The sequence below is a fragment of the Trachypithecus francoisi genome, unplaced genomic scaffold (genome assembly GCF_009764315.1).
Source record: "Trachypithecus francoisi isolate TF-2019V2 unplaced genomic scaffold, Tfra_2.0 Lachesis_group0, whole genome shotgun sequence".
In the NCBI taxonomy this organism is placed as follows: Eukaryota; Metazoa; Chordata; class Mammalia; order Primates; family Cercopithecidae; genus Trachypithecus; species Trachypithecus francoisi.
In genome coordinates this window covers 21,844,608-21,857,861 of record NW_022681453.1, presented here as the reverse complement: position 1 = coordinate 21,857,861, position 13,254 = coordinate 21,844,608, and the positions used below count along the sequence as shown (strand labels likewise).

At 46.6% G+C, this 13,254-nt stretch overlaps 1 protein-coding gene across 4 annotated transcripts in view; it reads right to left on the bottom strand.

Moving 5' to 3' along the window:
- CACNA1D (calcium voltage-gated channel subunit alpha1 D) overlaps positions 1-13,254 on the bottom strand; it is a 331,280-nt gene that overhangs the window by 29,511 nt on the left and 288,515 nt on the right. For all 4 annotated transcript variants that reach the window (XM_033210135.1, XM_033210136.1, XM_033210137.1 and 1 more), the window contains 7 exons: positions 11,351-11,416; positions 9,562-9,653; positions 8,205-8,364; positions 7,203-7,330; positions 6,974-7,070; positions 3,840-3,942; positions 2,307-2,408 (listed from right to left, as the gene is read on the bottom strand). In XM_033210135.1, coding sequence (XP_033066026.1) covers positions 2,307-2,408; positions 3,840-3,942; positions 6,974-7,070; positions 7,203-7,330; positions 8,205-8,364; positions 9,562-9,653; positions 11,351-11,416 — 748 coding nt within the window. The remainder of the gene's footprint in view (positions 1-2,306; positions 2,409-3,839; positions 3,943-6,973; positions 7,071-7,202; positions 7,331-8,204; positions 8,365-9,561; positions 9,654-11,350; positions 11,417-13,254) is intronic.

The following is a 13,254-nucleotide window of genomic DNA, read 5'->3' as shown; positions in this document are numbered from 1 at the left end:
CTACTCAGCTCTATCACCAGGGCTAAAAGGGACTTCCTGAGCACACCACACCTGCCAGTCGCAGCCACCTGGAGTGGAGGCTGGCCTTACCCAGTCTCCTGCTTCTTGACCAGGTGATGGTGTAGAGGATGCTGAGGCCCTCAGCCTCAAGAACTCCACATCTATTGCCCAGAGGGGTATGCAAATATCCTTTTCTAAGTGTGCTGTGATGCAGGAAAGGTTGGGGACATGGGTCTACTAGAAGATAAAAGAGGAAAGACAGACAAATGATGAATGTGGAGAGCAAAGCCTGTCCAGCAACTTCCAGAGTCTATGCACCAAAGCCTGATGGCCACTACCTTCTGAACTTCCTTGGTGGCCAGAGCACTCATATGAGATTCAGCCCAGATAAGCCCTGCACTGGGCATATCACTCAACAAAGGCAGGGAGCTTGTAGAGCCTTCCGTCTCCTCCTAACGCCCCACTTCTCTCTTCTTGTGCCTCACACTGTCTCTCACTGCTGCTGTGGAATAGATTAAAACTTGTCATCCTGAACTCCAATCCATTTTAAGAAATAGAAAAGGCTAAGTCCAGTTATTGGACCAAGAAAGAAGAAGATTTCCACTCTACTAGAAGTCTGATAAAGCTAAAAGTTGATCAGCTTTTCAAAGGAAGGGAGCTTCAATGGTGAGCTAAATTCTGGACTTTTCTTTTGGTAAAATGAAAAGAAATGAAGTTTCATAGTAATGCAAATGACACCCTCCAAGGGCATTTCACGAGGATGGGCATTAACGTGGGACTTTGGCTGGTTGTGATGAAGGTGGTGTTCCAAGAGAGATGTGAGGTGGAGCAAGGGAGGAGCAGGGTCCTCGGCTCGCAGGGGAAGGTTTACATAGACAGGCATAGCCCACTATTCTGAAGCATGCATCTGTATTTCAAGAAACAATGTAGGGGAATACAGTTGGCAAGAGATAACTCTGATTCCATGCCACCACCCTAAAACAGAATTGCTTCAGAATATTCTGAAAGACTGCGAGGTGAAAGAAATGGAGGCTGCAGAAAAACCTCAAGCACATTGTTACAACAGTTTTTCAAAAGCATTTCATCTAAGCCATGCAAGCTCTTGCATGTGCAGCTACAAAGAAAAGAATGAAAACCAAAGAGTTGTTTTAAATGTGCAGTATCAGTTCTCCTGGGGGAAGCCAGAGTTCTCTAGGTTCTCCAGGGTTCTCAGGGTTTTTTGTTTTGTTATTGTGGTTCATTTGTTTTCCTTTTATCATTTCTTTCTGGACCGTCTTCCCCAGCTTTGAGCCGGTGGCCGTGCCAGCTACAGGTAACCCCTTCAGCAACAAAAGCTCACACTGCTTCTCGCTTCATGCTAAGGAGCAGAGCTGGCTGGCATGCTGCTCTGTCTGCACCCCAAGAGCCAGAGCTCATCACCTTCTCAGGGGTGACCCGGGTCCCAAGTCAGCTATCAGACCTGAGCCAGACCAGTCTCGAAAGCTGTGGGGGCAGTGACACTATAAACGTTTGGTTGGTCACGAAACACACCAAAGGCTCCTCACATGCCCACGGCCCGAGGATGCTAGAATGCTGGTGTGGTGGTACTGGGTGAACAGATCCTGCACCTTTAAAACTTGGAAACAGAACAGTCAAAAACAACCATCTCAACGTCTAAGTCCACATGTACTTAATAAAAATGCAAAACCAATATGCATATATATATATACACACATATATATATACACTGTATGTGTGTATATATATAGATGGTTTTTATATATATAAAAATTCGAAGAAGGTTAGTTATTTTGTGATAAATAACGAAAGGAAATAAGCATGCCTGTTAGTTAAAAGGGCATTTTTGCTAATTATGGTAGTAAATTCAGTCTTGATAAGAACATTTCAAAAATATAATTTCCTGAAAGCTATCTATTTTTCATGGGACATTTTCAACAATATACTGAAGGGTAATTGGAAACTACTTTTGAGTATTTCATTTTGGACAAAAAATATAGACTTTTCACTTTGAGATCACAATCTTGTCCTCAAACATTAATTCCTCCACCAAAAAGGAAATCCCTGCAAAACCAGCCATGTGAGTTTTGGTTTGCTTTTCACTGAAGCCTCTCCTTTGTCTGGAATGTTCTTCATATTAAACCCCAAATAATCACACCAAATGGCCAAAGGGCTTTCTTTATCAGTTGGCCTTAATGCTCTAACTGATACATAAAGCATTTTGCAAACTCTCTCTGGACTTTCTGGAGACACTAGCATTAAAACCAAAGCACTGGCCAAGGACTACTTAGGAAATAGATTGCACTGACCACCAGCTGGAGGGACAACTTGGTCAAGTAATTTCATGCTGGTTTTCTTCCAAATTTTCTTTATTACAGCCCGAAGTTCTTCATTAGCTTGCTCCAGGTTTCCTGGATTCAAAAAACAAAAGGGGAAAAGCAAGCTTCATTTCTGTTCCCCAGCTCCTCCTCTGTTTGCACAGCCTCGTCCCAGCCTGACCTGGATGAACACACTGCCCTATGATGGGGCTCCCCTCCCACCAGGCTCTCCCCAGCCAGGGGCAAACACACCTCGTATGTTCAGCAATAGAGATCATGCCTTCCCAGTGGGAAGTCCTTCCACCATGGGAACAAACATGGTTCACCCTGAGATTCAAGGCCTATTCCACTCTGATTCCATCCTGCCCTTCCACAACTGACACCTGCTATTTGCTTTCCATTGTTCCTAACCCAGAATGCCTTTGCCTTCCGCTCTTTCACAGATTCTTCCAAATCGTACCTCCTTCCTTGAAGATCCAGCCTAAATTTCACCCAAATAAGACTCTCAATTCCTACTATATGTGCTCATCCATACAACATAACCTTGGCCTTTTATTATATGAGCTTACACTTGTCTTTTCAACTAACATGTCAGCATAGAGGACCATTCTGCCTTCTGGAGCCCTTAACAATGCTGGCCTGGGGCCAGGTACAGACAAGCATGCCACAAGGTGCCCCTGTTAGGCTGAAAGAGGCTGGCTTTGCTGGATTGCGTCTCCCTGGGCTCTAGGGTTGTAAGAAGTCACCTGCCTGCACTCGGCATGAGTCCCTTGCTGCCTCCTCTTTCCTCTCCTCCACCAGCGCCTCAGAGAGTGAGCTCTCCTCGAGGTCTCCACCTCCCACCTCCCCCCATCTCCTGGTCACTCCTCAGCCTGTTGCAATCTGCTTTCCATTCCACCTGCGAAGTCGCCACTGAGCCAGCTCCAATGGCCACACTCTAGTGCCTGTTTTACCAGGATTTGACCAGGGCTGAGCATGGCTGTGAAGGCCATGCTGGTTTGGTCTCTCAGCTGGGAAGATGCTTCTGTATTTCTCAAGTGCTGACTATGTGCTAGGCACTACAAAGGAGCTTTTGCAGACATCACCTCATTTCATCTCAGGACCTCCTGGACATCCCTGTATTTACTTCCTTTTTATAGGGAAAGAAACTACAGCTCTGACCAGTGACATCCCTCACTGCAGGTCATACAACCAGTTAGGGATGGCTGGAGTGAGTTCATTTGTGATAGCTCCGTCTCTGCTCCGATACCCTGCCTGTTTCCCCTGCTATGTAGTAAGCAGTAGTATGAGTCAACTCAAAACATTCTGGGACAAAGTGAAGCATAAAGGAAGGAGATAAAGGATGAGGAAACAGGAGGCAGGAGCCAGCCGGCCAGCCCGACATGGACATCTCCATTCTACCTGCCAGCCCCTTCCCCAGGGCCTCCCCTTGGCCAAGAAAAGGCCCACATGAGGAAGGGCAAGATGGGATGTGCTGTCCCTTTCCTTTCCTGCCATCTTGTCTTGCTGGCAGGGAATGCTTACCTTCGGTCTTGATCTTAAGAGCTGTTCGAACCAAAGCAAATAGGGTTGCATTAAACATGACTGTCCCGTCACTGTTGAGAGGCATGTTCATGGCAACTAATCTCTGTAAAAAGAAAGGAAAGTTTCTTTGTAGAAAGGAAATGAGTGACCACAGCCATATCCCTCTGGATGTTTATTTTCCATTTATCACTCATCTCTTTTCTAGTCAACCCTCAGTTCCATTCAATAGCCATTTAGGGGGATGCATATGATGGTTAATTTATGTTTCAAGTTGACACCCACGAGACGCCCAGCTGGTTAAGCAGGATTCCTGGGTGTGTCTGTGAGGGTGTTTCCAGATGAGAGTAGCATGTGAATTGGTAGAGTGAGCACAGTGAGTAAAGCAATGCCCTCCCCAATGTGGGGGGCCTCATCCTGTTGCTGAGGGCCCACAGAGAACAAAAAGGTGGGGGAAGATTTAATTCTCTCTCTACTGGCCTGATTAAGCTGGGACATCAGTCTTCTCCTGCCCTTCAACTGAGGCTTACACCATGGGCTCCCCTGGTTCTCAGAACTTCACTCAGATACCACCACCAGGTCCCCAGGGCTCCAGCTTGCAGATGGTAGACCATGGGGCTTCCCAGCCTCCATGATCACAGGAAGGAGTCAATTCCCCACGATAAACCTCTGTACGCACACACACACATACACACACACATACATACATACACACCTCCATATCCATCCTATTGGCTCTGCTTCTCTGGAGAACCCTGATTAATACAACCTATCATTTGGGGGACTCTGGGATGACAAAGATCAAAGGTTGAGTCATGAAATACAGATGCTGACATGCAGATGATATGTTTTGTATTTTAAACTGTGAAACTTCACTGTTCAAACAGACTTCTCCTTTTTTTCATTAATCCCAATGGAGGTCTTAGGGTCAGACCTCCATTCCAGGCACATTTTGTTGTGTTTTGTTTTTTTAGAGACGAGGTCTCACTTTGTTGCCCAGGTTGGTCTTGAACTTCCGGCCTCAAGGGATCCTCCTGCCTCGGCCTCTCAAAATGTTGGGATTACAGGCATGAGCCACCGCGCCCAGCTCCAGGCACATTTTTAAAGCTGTTGTGAGGGTTAAAGGAAGTAAGATACAATGGGCCAGGCACAGGGCCTGGGACTTAGGTTCTCAACCAACAGGATCCATTACTATTCCCAACTCAGGGAGTGTCCTTCAGACCTTGCCTAGTGAGACCATCATGTACATCCTGTAGCATTTTGCATGAGTCTGTGTGGCTTCTCCCAGGGTTTGGTCTTTCAGAGCAGGATCCGTGCTCCCCACTTGTCTTCTATATCCTGATCCCTTTAACACCAGCAATGAGAGTTGGAAAGAGTTTGGGTGAGGTACACCCTCTCTGGGCCCCAGTCACTTCAACCTGTAAATGCAGATGATATGCCCAATGATGGGAACTTGCAAGGATTAAAGGACTCATGGACACAAGAGTTTTGTGTGAGGCACATGGCAAGCACTAAATTAATGGTGATGTTGGTAATACTTTAAAACTTCTTACTTTTTGTTAACAGCATGTTCCAAAAGAAAAGACTTTCTTTCTCTTCCATATTGATGAATTGGAATCTTGTGTCTGCATAGTCTATCCCACCCAAACTCCTAGTCCTCCTACTAACGCCCGGCCCCCTCGCCAAAACCAGCACAGGCAGCCAGGAAATCCTGGACATTTATTCACTTTTCCTGGCAAGTTCCTGAGTCAGCAAAATGGATGACTGTGCCTCAAAACATCTGAAAGCTTTATGTAAAAGGATCTAGAAATTTAAACACAAGATGACATCAGTGAACTGGATCCCACACTGTTCTTGGAAAGCAGAAAAGAGGCCGGTACTGGGAAGTTTATGGGAAAAAAAAGTCAAGCTCTGTTTCTATATCTAGAGTCCAGCCTAAAGAGAGGCAAGGACCCTAAGGACTCGCCTAGAGGGCTTTCTGGATTTTCAGGGCAGGGAACATGCATCTGGTTCAGGGATTTCTTTGAGTCTGAAACATATTTTAGACTCTGTTCTGCTACCTTGGTTTCTGTCTAGAGCTGACTCAGCATCCTGGAGTGGTAAAACCCCTGACCCCAGGATCTCCTTGGATCCATGAGGAGCAAGAACTAGTTACTATACAGACTGGATGAATTTCTAGAAGGCAGAGTTTCAAGAGGCAAATCTTGCATTTCTCCTTGAAAAAGGGAAATCCTTTTTTGTTGCTACAACAAATGTAAGCTGTTGCACCGTGAGTTCTGTGGAAGGAAAAGTCTCATTGAGGGTTCCTGAGAGCATGCTCTGGCATGGAAACACAGAACCGGGTTGCAGTGGGAGACCTGGATCCATCCCTGAGAGACTAGAGCCTGGTATGCTAGGAAAGGGGCCCCATCTCCTGTGGTGGCCACAAAGCTCTGTAGCAGAGGGGACGTGTGGAACACACAGCACCGTGTCCCGCCACTGCCGAGGCTGGGAGATGTGCTCTCCTAGCATCCCCCTCCCCTCACCCAGGCCACCGAGTCCTCCCTGCTCCACATCCCAAGTGAATCTCCAAGCGACCTGCTCCTCTCTCTTCCCACTTCTGCTGCCTCCTGGTTGCTCCCCCTGCCTCAGGTCTACTTCTCCACTGACAACAGCCAACTTCCTACCACAGAAACCTGAAATTCATTCGTGTTTCTTCCCCATTCTCCTGGACCTCAGCAGGTTGGAGAAGGCTCAGCTTGTGCCTGGGGCCTTCGGACACTTCCTCTTATGTCCTAGCCAAAGAGTGACCCAGTGGCTCACCCTTCGTCATTATGATGTCCATTCTCCTGCCTCCTTCAGAGCCCTTCCTGCCTCTGACAAACTCCTAGGTTCCTTCTGGACCTGACTGAAATGTCGCCTTCCCTACCATCCACCCAGTGACAAATTACAGAATTCCCTTCCTCTTCTGATGGTTCCTGACAGGGTGTCCAAAGACTTACAAATCTGAGAGTTCCCCAGAGGTAGGAACCACATATTATTCATCTCTGCATCCCGAGCACCTGACAGAAGGCCTGGCTGTGTCACTTAACAAGTGTTTGTTGAATGAAGCGAGCTTCCACAAGACAGGCTCTCGGACATACACACAGGACACTCACCTTGCATGCTACTCTGTGTGGGCACAACTTCCCAAACCCCAGGGGAGGCTGGATGCGTCGAAGCAGAGTGACCACGTCAAGGTGTTTTATCCTTCCCCTGGAAGTAAAATACAATGTGAGGTCCAGGAACAGTACCAACTGGCCCAAACTTTCAGTCCAGTCCACAAAAATCACAGCTGACATTCCAAAATCCACCCACACACACCAAATCAAATCTTTTTCAACCTACTTTGCCTCAGGGTCATATTCTGACCATATTCTTTTGAATTCATCTAAATGGTGAGGCCCCAAAATAGACCAGTCCCGGGTCAGATAGTCGAAATTATCCATGATGACAGCCACAAACAGATTGATGATCTGAAAAAGGAAATCAGAAGGGAAGAACTTCACCTGCAGCTGGACTGGGTTAGAACTGAGCACAGGCTTTCTCATGACATGGACATGAAACATGGGGACCCCGGTCTCCAAGAGAAGTTGTAAAAAACTTTCTATTTGGAGAATGTTTAAGAAAAGAGTGTGATTCTAGCTTTCTGGAATGGCTTTAATTAAGTCCTGGGGAGGGAAGGCCTTCTGAAACACGTTGCAGTTTTTTTTTTTTTTTTTTTTTGAGACGGAGTCTCGCTCTGTCGCCCGGGCTGGAGTGCAGTGGCCGGATCTCAGCTCACTGCAAGCTCCGCCTCCCGGTTTACGCCATTCTCCTGCCTCAGCCTCCCGAGTAGCTGGGACTACAGGCGCCTGCCACCTCGCCCGGCTAGTTTTTGTATTTTTTAGTAGAGACGGGGTTTCACAGTGTTAGCCAGGATGGTCTCGATCTCCTGACCTCGTGATCCGCCCGTCTCGGCCTCCCAAAGTGCTGGGATTACAGGCTTGAGCCACCGCGCCCGGCCAACACGTTGCAGTTTTATAATTTCATTATCACCAAATAATTCACACTCTTAAAAAGTCACCACCATATGCACTGGTTTTGAAATTTTAGAAAGGAACGCTAAGAAGCTAAAGTGACTGGTAATTACTCCAAGCCTATTATCGAGCACCAAATCTCTGCTTACAAAGGTGGCGGCAGTGACACACGACTGGTTAAACAAAAGCCCTCAGCTGCCAAATGGAGTCCAGAGTGCTCATCCACATCAACTGTCCTCAGGTGATGGGATGGGGCAAGGTCACTGGTCTGAACACTGAATGCTACATAAGCATCTGTAAATTGAGAGGGGGAGCTATGTTGATCACTTACCAGAAACGCACAGAGCATGTAAAAACTGATGAAATAGACAATGGCAAAGTTGCTCCCACATGTATACTCCTCCCCGGGGTTGTAATCTGACTCAGGGTCACAGAGCTTCCCTGGGAGGCAGGCCAGCATGATCTCCTGCCAGGCCTCACCTGTCGCACACCTTTTTCAGATGAAGAACAAAGGGGGCTTTAGTGGAGGAAAGAAGGAATTTAAAGCTCAGATCTTACGGGAGAAAAACTCATAATTAGAGAAAAACCTAAGTCATTTGAAGCGAATCCAATTTGAATTAATGGAAATGTGAAATTCTACTGATTTTCAAGTGTAACTTATCACAGTAACTGGAGGTCCTGCTGCAATTCCCTTGGATTTACAGCCATCATCTGATGCAAGTGCACTAATAGTCTTCGTATAAATGGATGCTTAGTTTTGTGTCTTCTCTACTTTAAGCATTTGTATAATTAACAATAATTAATTATTATTATTATTTTTTGAGAAGGGTCTTGCTCTGTTGCCCAGGCTGGAGTGCAGTGGTGTGATCGTGGCTCACTGCACCCTTGACCTCCCGGGCTCAGCCTCCCCAGTAGCTGGGACGACAGGCAGTCGCCACCACACCTGGCTAATTTTTGTATTTTTAGCAGAGTCAGGTTTTGCCATATTGCCTGGGCTGGTCTCGAACTCCTGGGTTCAAGTGATCCACCTACCTCAGCTTCCCAAAGTGCTGGGATTACAGGCATGAGCCACTGCACTTGGCCTATTAATTATTTTTAATGACCAAAATACTTAACAACTTAAGTCTCTGTTCAATTTTGTTGAAGGCAGAGTTGGAAACCACCTAACTTGCAAATGACTTGTCAGTCACTAGAGTCATTAGAAATACTTCATGATCTCTAGCAAGTTCTCTCACTATGAAGGCAGCTTGTTTTACAAAGTTAAAGCAATCCCATAAAATCTGAAATTGTACATCTTAGGATGTTCTCCACTGGCTGTGCAGAAGGCCTAGACATTTTTGCTAAGTTTCTGTCTTCCTGGTCGTGTTTAAGTGCATGCCTCCATGCATAAACATACATCCTACAATTTTTCAGGTGGCCTAAGTAGCCCTGCTAACTCCCAAATTAATAAACCTTATGTCAGCCACAATCGGGATTACCACAGAGGTTTTAACAATCCAACAAAATTCCTGTGTTTGAAATGCTAGGGTCCGTGTTTAAGAATACAAAACAAAAACAAAAAGCCGTCACAGTCAACTGGGAAAGGCACGCTGCTTTAATAACCTGTGCCCTCCGTCTCTCTGGACCCAGACCTAGCAGGAGACTCACAACCCTTGCCCAGGAGCACCATCCAAGCCAGTTGCAGTCACCTGAAGAGCAGCAGCACCGCCTGGGGAAACGTCTGGAAGTTATTGTTCCTATTGATCTGGTTGTTATCTCTCATGGCAACTTTCCCAAACATCTAGGTGGAGAAGTTGTTAGGAAAAAGAGAATAGATTTCGTCATGCAAAAAAAAAAAAAAAATCCATATGTGAATTTAGAACTAACTCAGGTTTGATCTTTACTAACTAGGGTTTTCTCATGGTACCTGGCATTTCACTCATTCAACAAAGATCTGCCAGGCATAACCATGTGCCAGGCAGCAGGCTACACACTGGGAACATGGTGCTCCAGAGGGGCACTGTCTCACGTTTGAGGATCCCTTACCCTAGGGTAGAGACACAAAGGTAAGCCAGGCAACATCAAACCCCAGTGATGATGCTGGGGTGGTCCAGATACACAGGGAAGATGAGACAGGCTCATCTACCCAAGGCTGGGGGGCTGGGTCAGGGAAGGCCTCTAGGGGGAAGTGACAATGTAAACTCAGAACTGAAAGATACATCAGGCGATAAGAAAGGTGAAGAGTGTTTCGGGTGGAGGAAGCACCACGTACATAGGAGCAGGGTAACAGCATAGATACCGAGGGAATGAAAGTAACATGTGTGATGAGCAGACAGAAAAAGATCAGGCTGGAGACAAGGTCAGGAGCCAACAGGCAGGGGCAGTGAGCCCCAGGCAGAAGAGTGGGCTTTACCTTCACAGCAATGGGAAGGTAGTAAAGAGTTTTACTTGTGAGATTTAGGAAGCAGACTGACATTCTAGAGAAGCCTGCAGATGCTTACAAATGCCTGCTGGGTGAATCTGGGGTGGTGTGTGCCATGCAGCTTGCAGTTCTGAGATGGCTTTTTTATATGAGAACATATGTGATAAAAGACCTTCCAGGGCACACAGCGCCACATGCTGCTGAATCACAGAGGCTCAAGTATGCTGACTTTTGTTTCCTAACCCCTGGTAAGGTTCCTAGAGACCTGCAAATGCTTCTATGCTTTCAGGATTTAAAAAAAAAAAAAAAAAGCACTACCATTTCTCTGCCCCTAGAATCACAGAATCACTTTACTTCTTTCTCACTTACATCCCTCCTTTACCTGAAAGACAGCACCTGCCCACGTGGAGAATCTGCAAGGAGCCTGTCAGCAGAGATCTAGAGCCACTTGGGCTCTTCGACTGCCTCCATTCTTAGAGGCTGCCTCCCTCCACCCACAACCCATCCCACCGCCCACGTGGTGTTAGGGCTCCTGTGTTAGGGAGGCCCAGTCCCTTTCCCACCCCCAGGAGGAACTGGGAAGCAGGGTGTAGCCCCTCTGCTTGGGTCACAGAAGAGCCCAGTTTCACGCCTCTTTTTAAAGGCGTGGAAACTAAAGCACAACAATGGTCACAAAAGGCACTTGGCTCAGCACCCGCCTTCTGTCCCTGTGATGGCTCAGCACAGACTGAAAAGACCCACGAGGGGCCACATGCTTCTCTCTTCAGTCTTAGCATCTGGAAATATTTAGTTTCAAGTGAATTTCACTTTGTTATGATAAAGCAGAATTCTTCTGCCATGAAATGCAATTTTTCCTGGTGCATTCTAACCTCGCTACATTCTTCTGAGCCTGGGCCTCCCCTGGAGCTCTCTCCTAAGCAGCCGTGTCTTTCTCGTCTTCCTATGTATGGCTTCAGCAGAGACATTTGGCTGAAAAAATCACAACGCTTCTACTTCACTTGGTCAAGATACATCTTGCCACAGATTTGGGGCTACCCAGTGAAAGGGCCCCTGAGGGTGAGATGGCTGGAGCTTACCTGCATGCCAATGACCGCATAGATGAAGAACAGCATGGCTATGAGGAGGGCCACATACGGGAGTGCCTGGGAGAGAAAAGGCACTTGGATCAGCACTGGCCAGCTGGCACAGACTGAGAAGACCCGTAAGTGGCCACATGCTTCCTTTCTATTCCACGTGCTACCATGAAAGAACATCGACAGTGAGGAAGAACTGTTTAAATCCCAGCCCTGCCCAGCTACTTTAGTCCTGATGACACCATCCACATGCACGCCCAGTGTTACAATATCACAGGCAGGATGTGCTTTCCATGGTCATTAACCCTGTAGCCTAATCCTAAACATTTTCAACACAGACACATAACTCTCATAATTCTTAAATTCATTACTGGATTTTCTGGGTGAAATTACAATTGATCAAACCACTCACTCCAGAACACTGGACATTTACAGCACTTCCACTTTCTTTTGTGGGTATGTTTTGGGGGGTAGTATTGTAGATAATGTTGCAAAGGAATATCTTTATGCAAAATCACCTTGCTTCTGCTGAAGTATTTCCTTAAGGTGAAGTCTTAGGAGTGGAATTACTGGGTCAGAGGGGAAGAACCACTTTCTGGCTGTGGCTGTAGAATGCAAAATACCTGTCTTAAGACGCACACCTTCTGAAAGAACTGCTAAGTTGGGGGGCTGTGCCAGGGAAGAAAAGGAGCGAGCTGGGGGGTCGCCAAGTGTGGCTACCTTCAGAAACACCAAATACAAGTGTTTGACAGAGCCCCCGTCCTTTCATCGAATGTTTGTCAACTGCTGTTTTACCTCATCGCATGTGACCAACACGGCCACCCGCATAGGGTGCCCAGAGTGTTAGGCTTAATTCTGGGAACACACGCTTAAAGCACCCGCTTTCTCTACTATCCGAGAGAGCTTGTCAGAAAGTCAGTGGCTCACAGGTGCTCAGCCACCTTCAGACCTGTGCCAGCTGTTGACCTGTGCCTGCCAGCCTGGCCCTCCCTGCAGCTGGACTGCTCAGCAGGGTCCCACAGGGTTTATTTCAGGCTTTCCTCAACATACCTAAGTGCATTTTCTTCCTAGATTGCCAAATGTTTAAGATTTTTGTTTGCACAGTTTCTCTGCTTTTATGAACTGCTGCTCTGGAACATGACTTTCTTATCTGTGGCAGATTGAATCTTTAAGAATTTATTTAAAAAGTGAGATAATATTACCTCCAAATTATCTATTTTTAGAGCAGTTTGTTCCCAAGTTTTGGTACTTTAAATGAATAATAACTGTCGAGGATTCTGTGCCTTAGCAAGTCCAAGGCTCGCCTGCCTGAGGCCCCCACTCTACCTTCCTCCAACCTCATTCTCCCCAGCAGGACCTGTGACTTCCCTTGTGAGTGCCTGCACCACCCCCCTTGCTGTCCCTTCTCCCTTTTACCTGTGAAAATCCCACCCACTAGGGACAAATGCTTACTGGGAGGGTAACACTGGTTACCCCAGAGGTGGGTGAGGGCCCAGTTTGAACTTTCTCTTTATATGTCCTTGGACAGCTTCATTTGTTATTGTAAACATTTATAACTTTCAAATGAAAAATAGTTGTTATTTTAAAAAATGAAGATGCAGGATTCACTTTCTAATGTTTGTGGATATCCACAAATTCCCTACATGGGTCCACCTTTTAATAAGAATCTATATTTCCCACACCTTCTCTTCCAAATGGAATCAGTCCAGAAGGCTAGAATATCTGGGCAGGGTACTGGCAGGTACAGGAAAAGCTGATTCTACTTGGGAAAGTCTGGAACCGAGCTGTACCAGCCTGGCGAATAAGAGGTGACAAATGAGGTATGGTATATGCCTAAATATCTCGAACTCTGTGACCCTGTCAGGAGCAAGATAACCCAGTGATGGTGGCTAGCCCAGGTGGTAGTT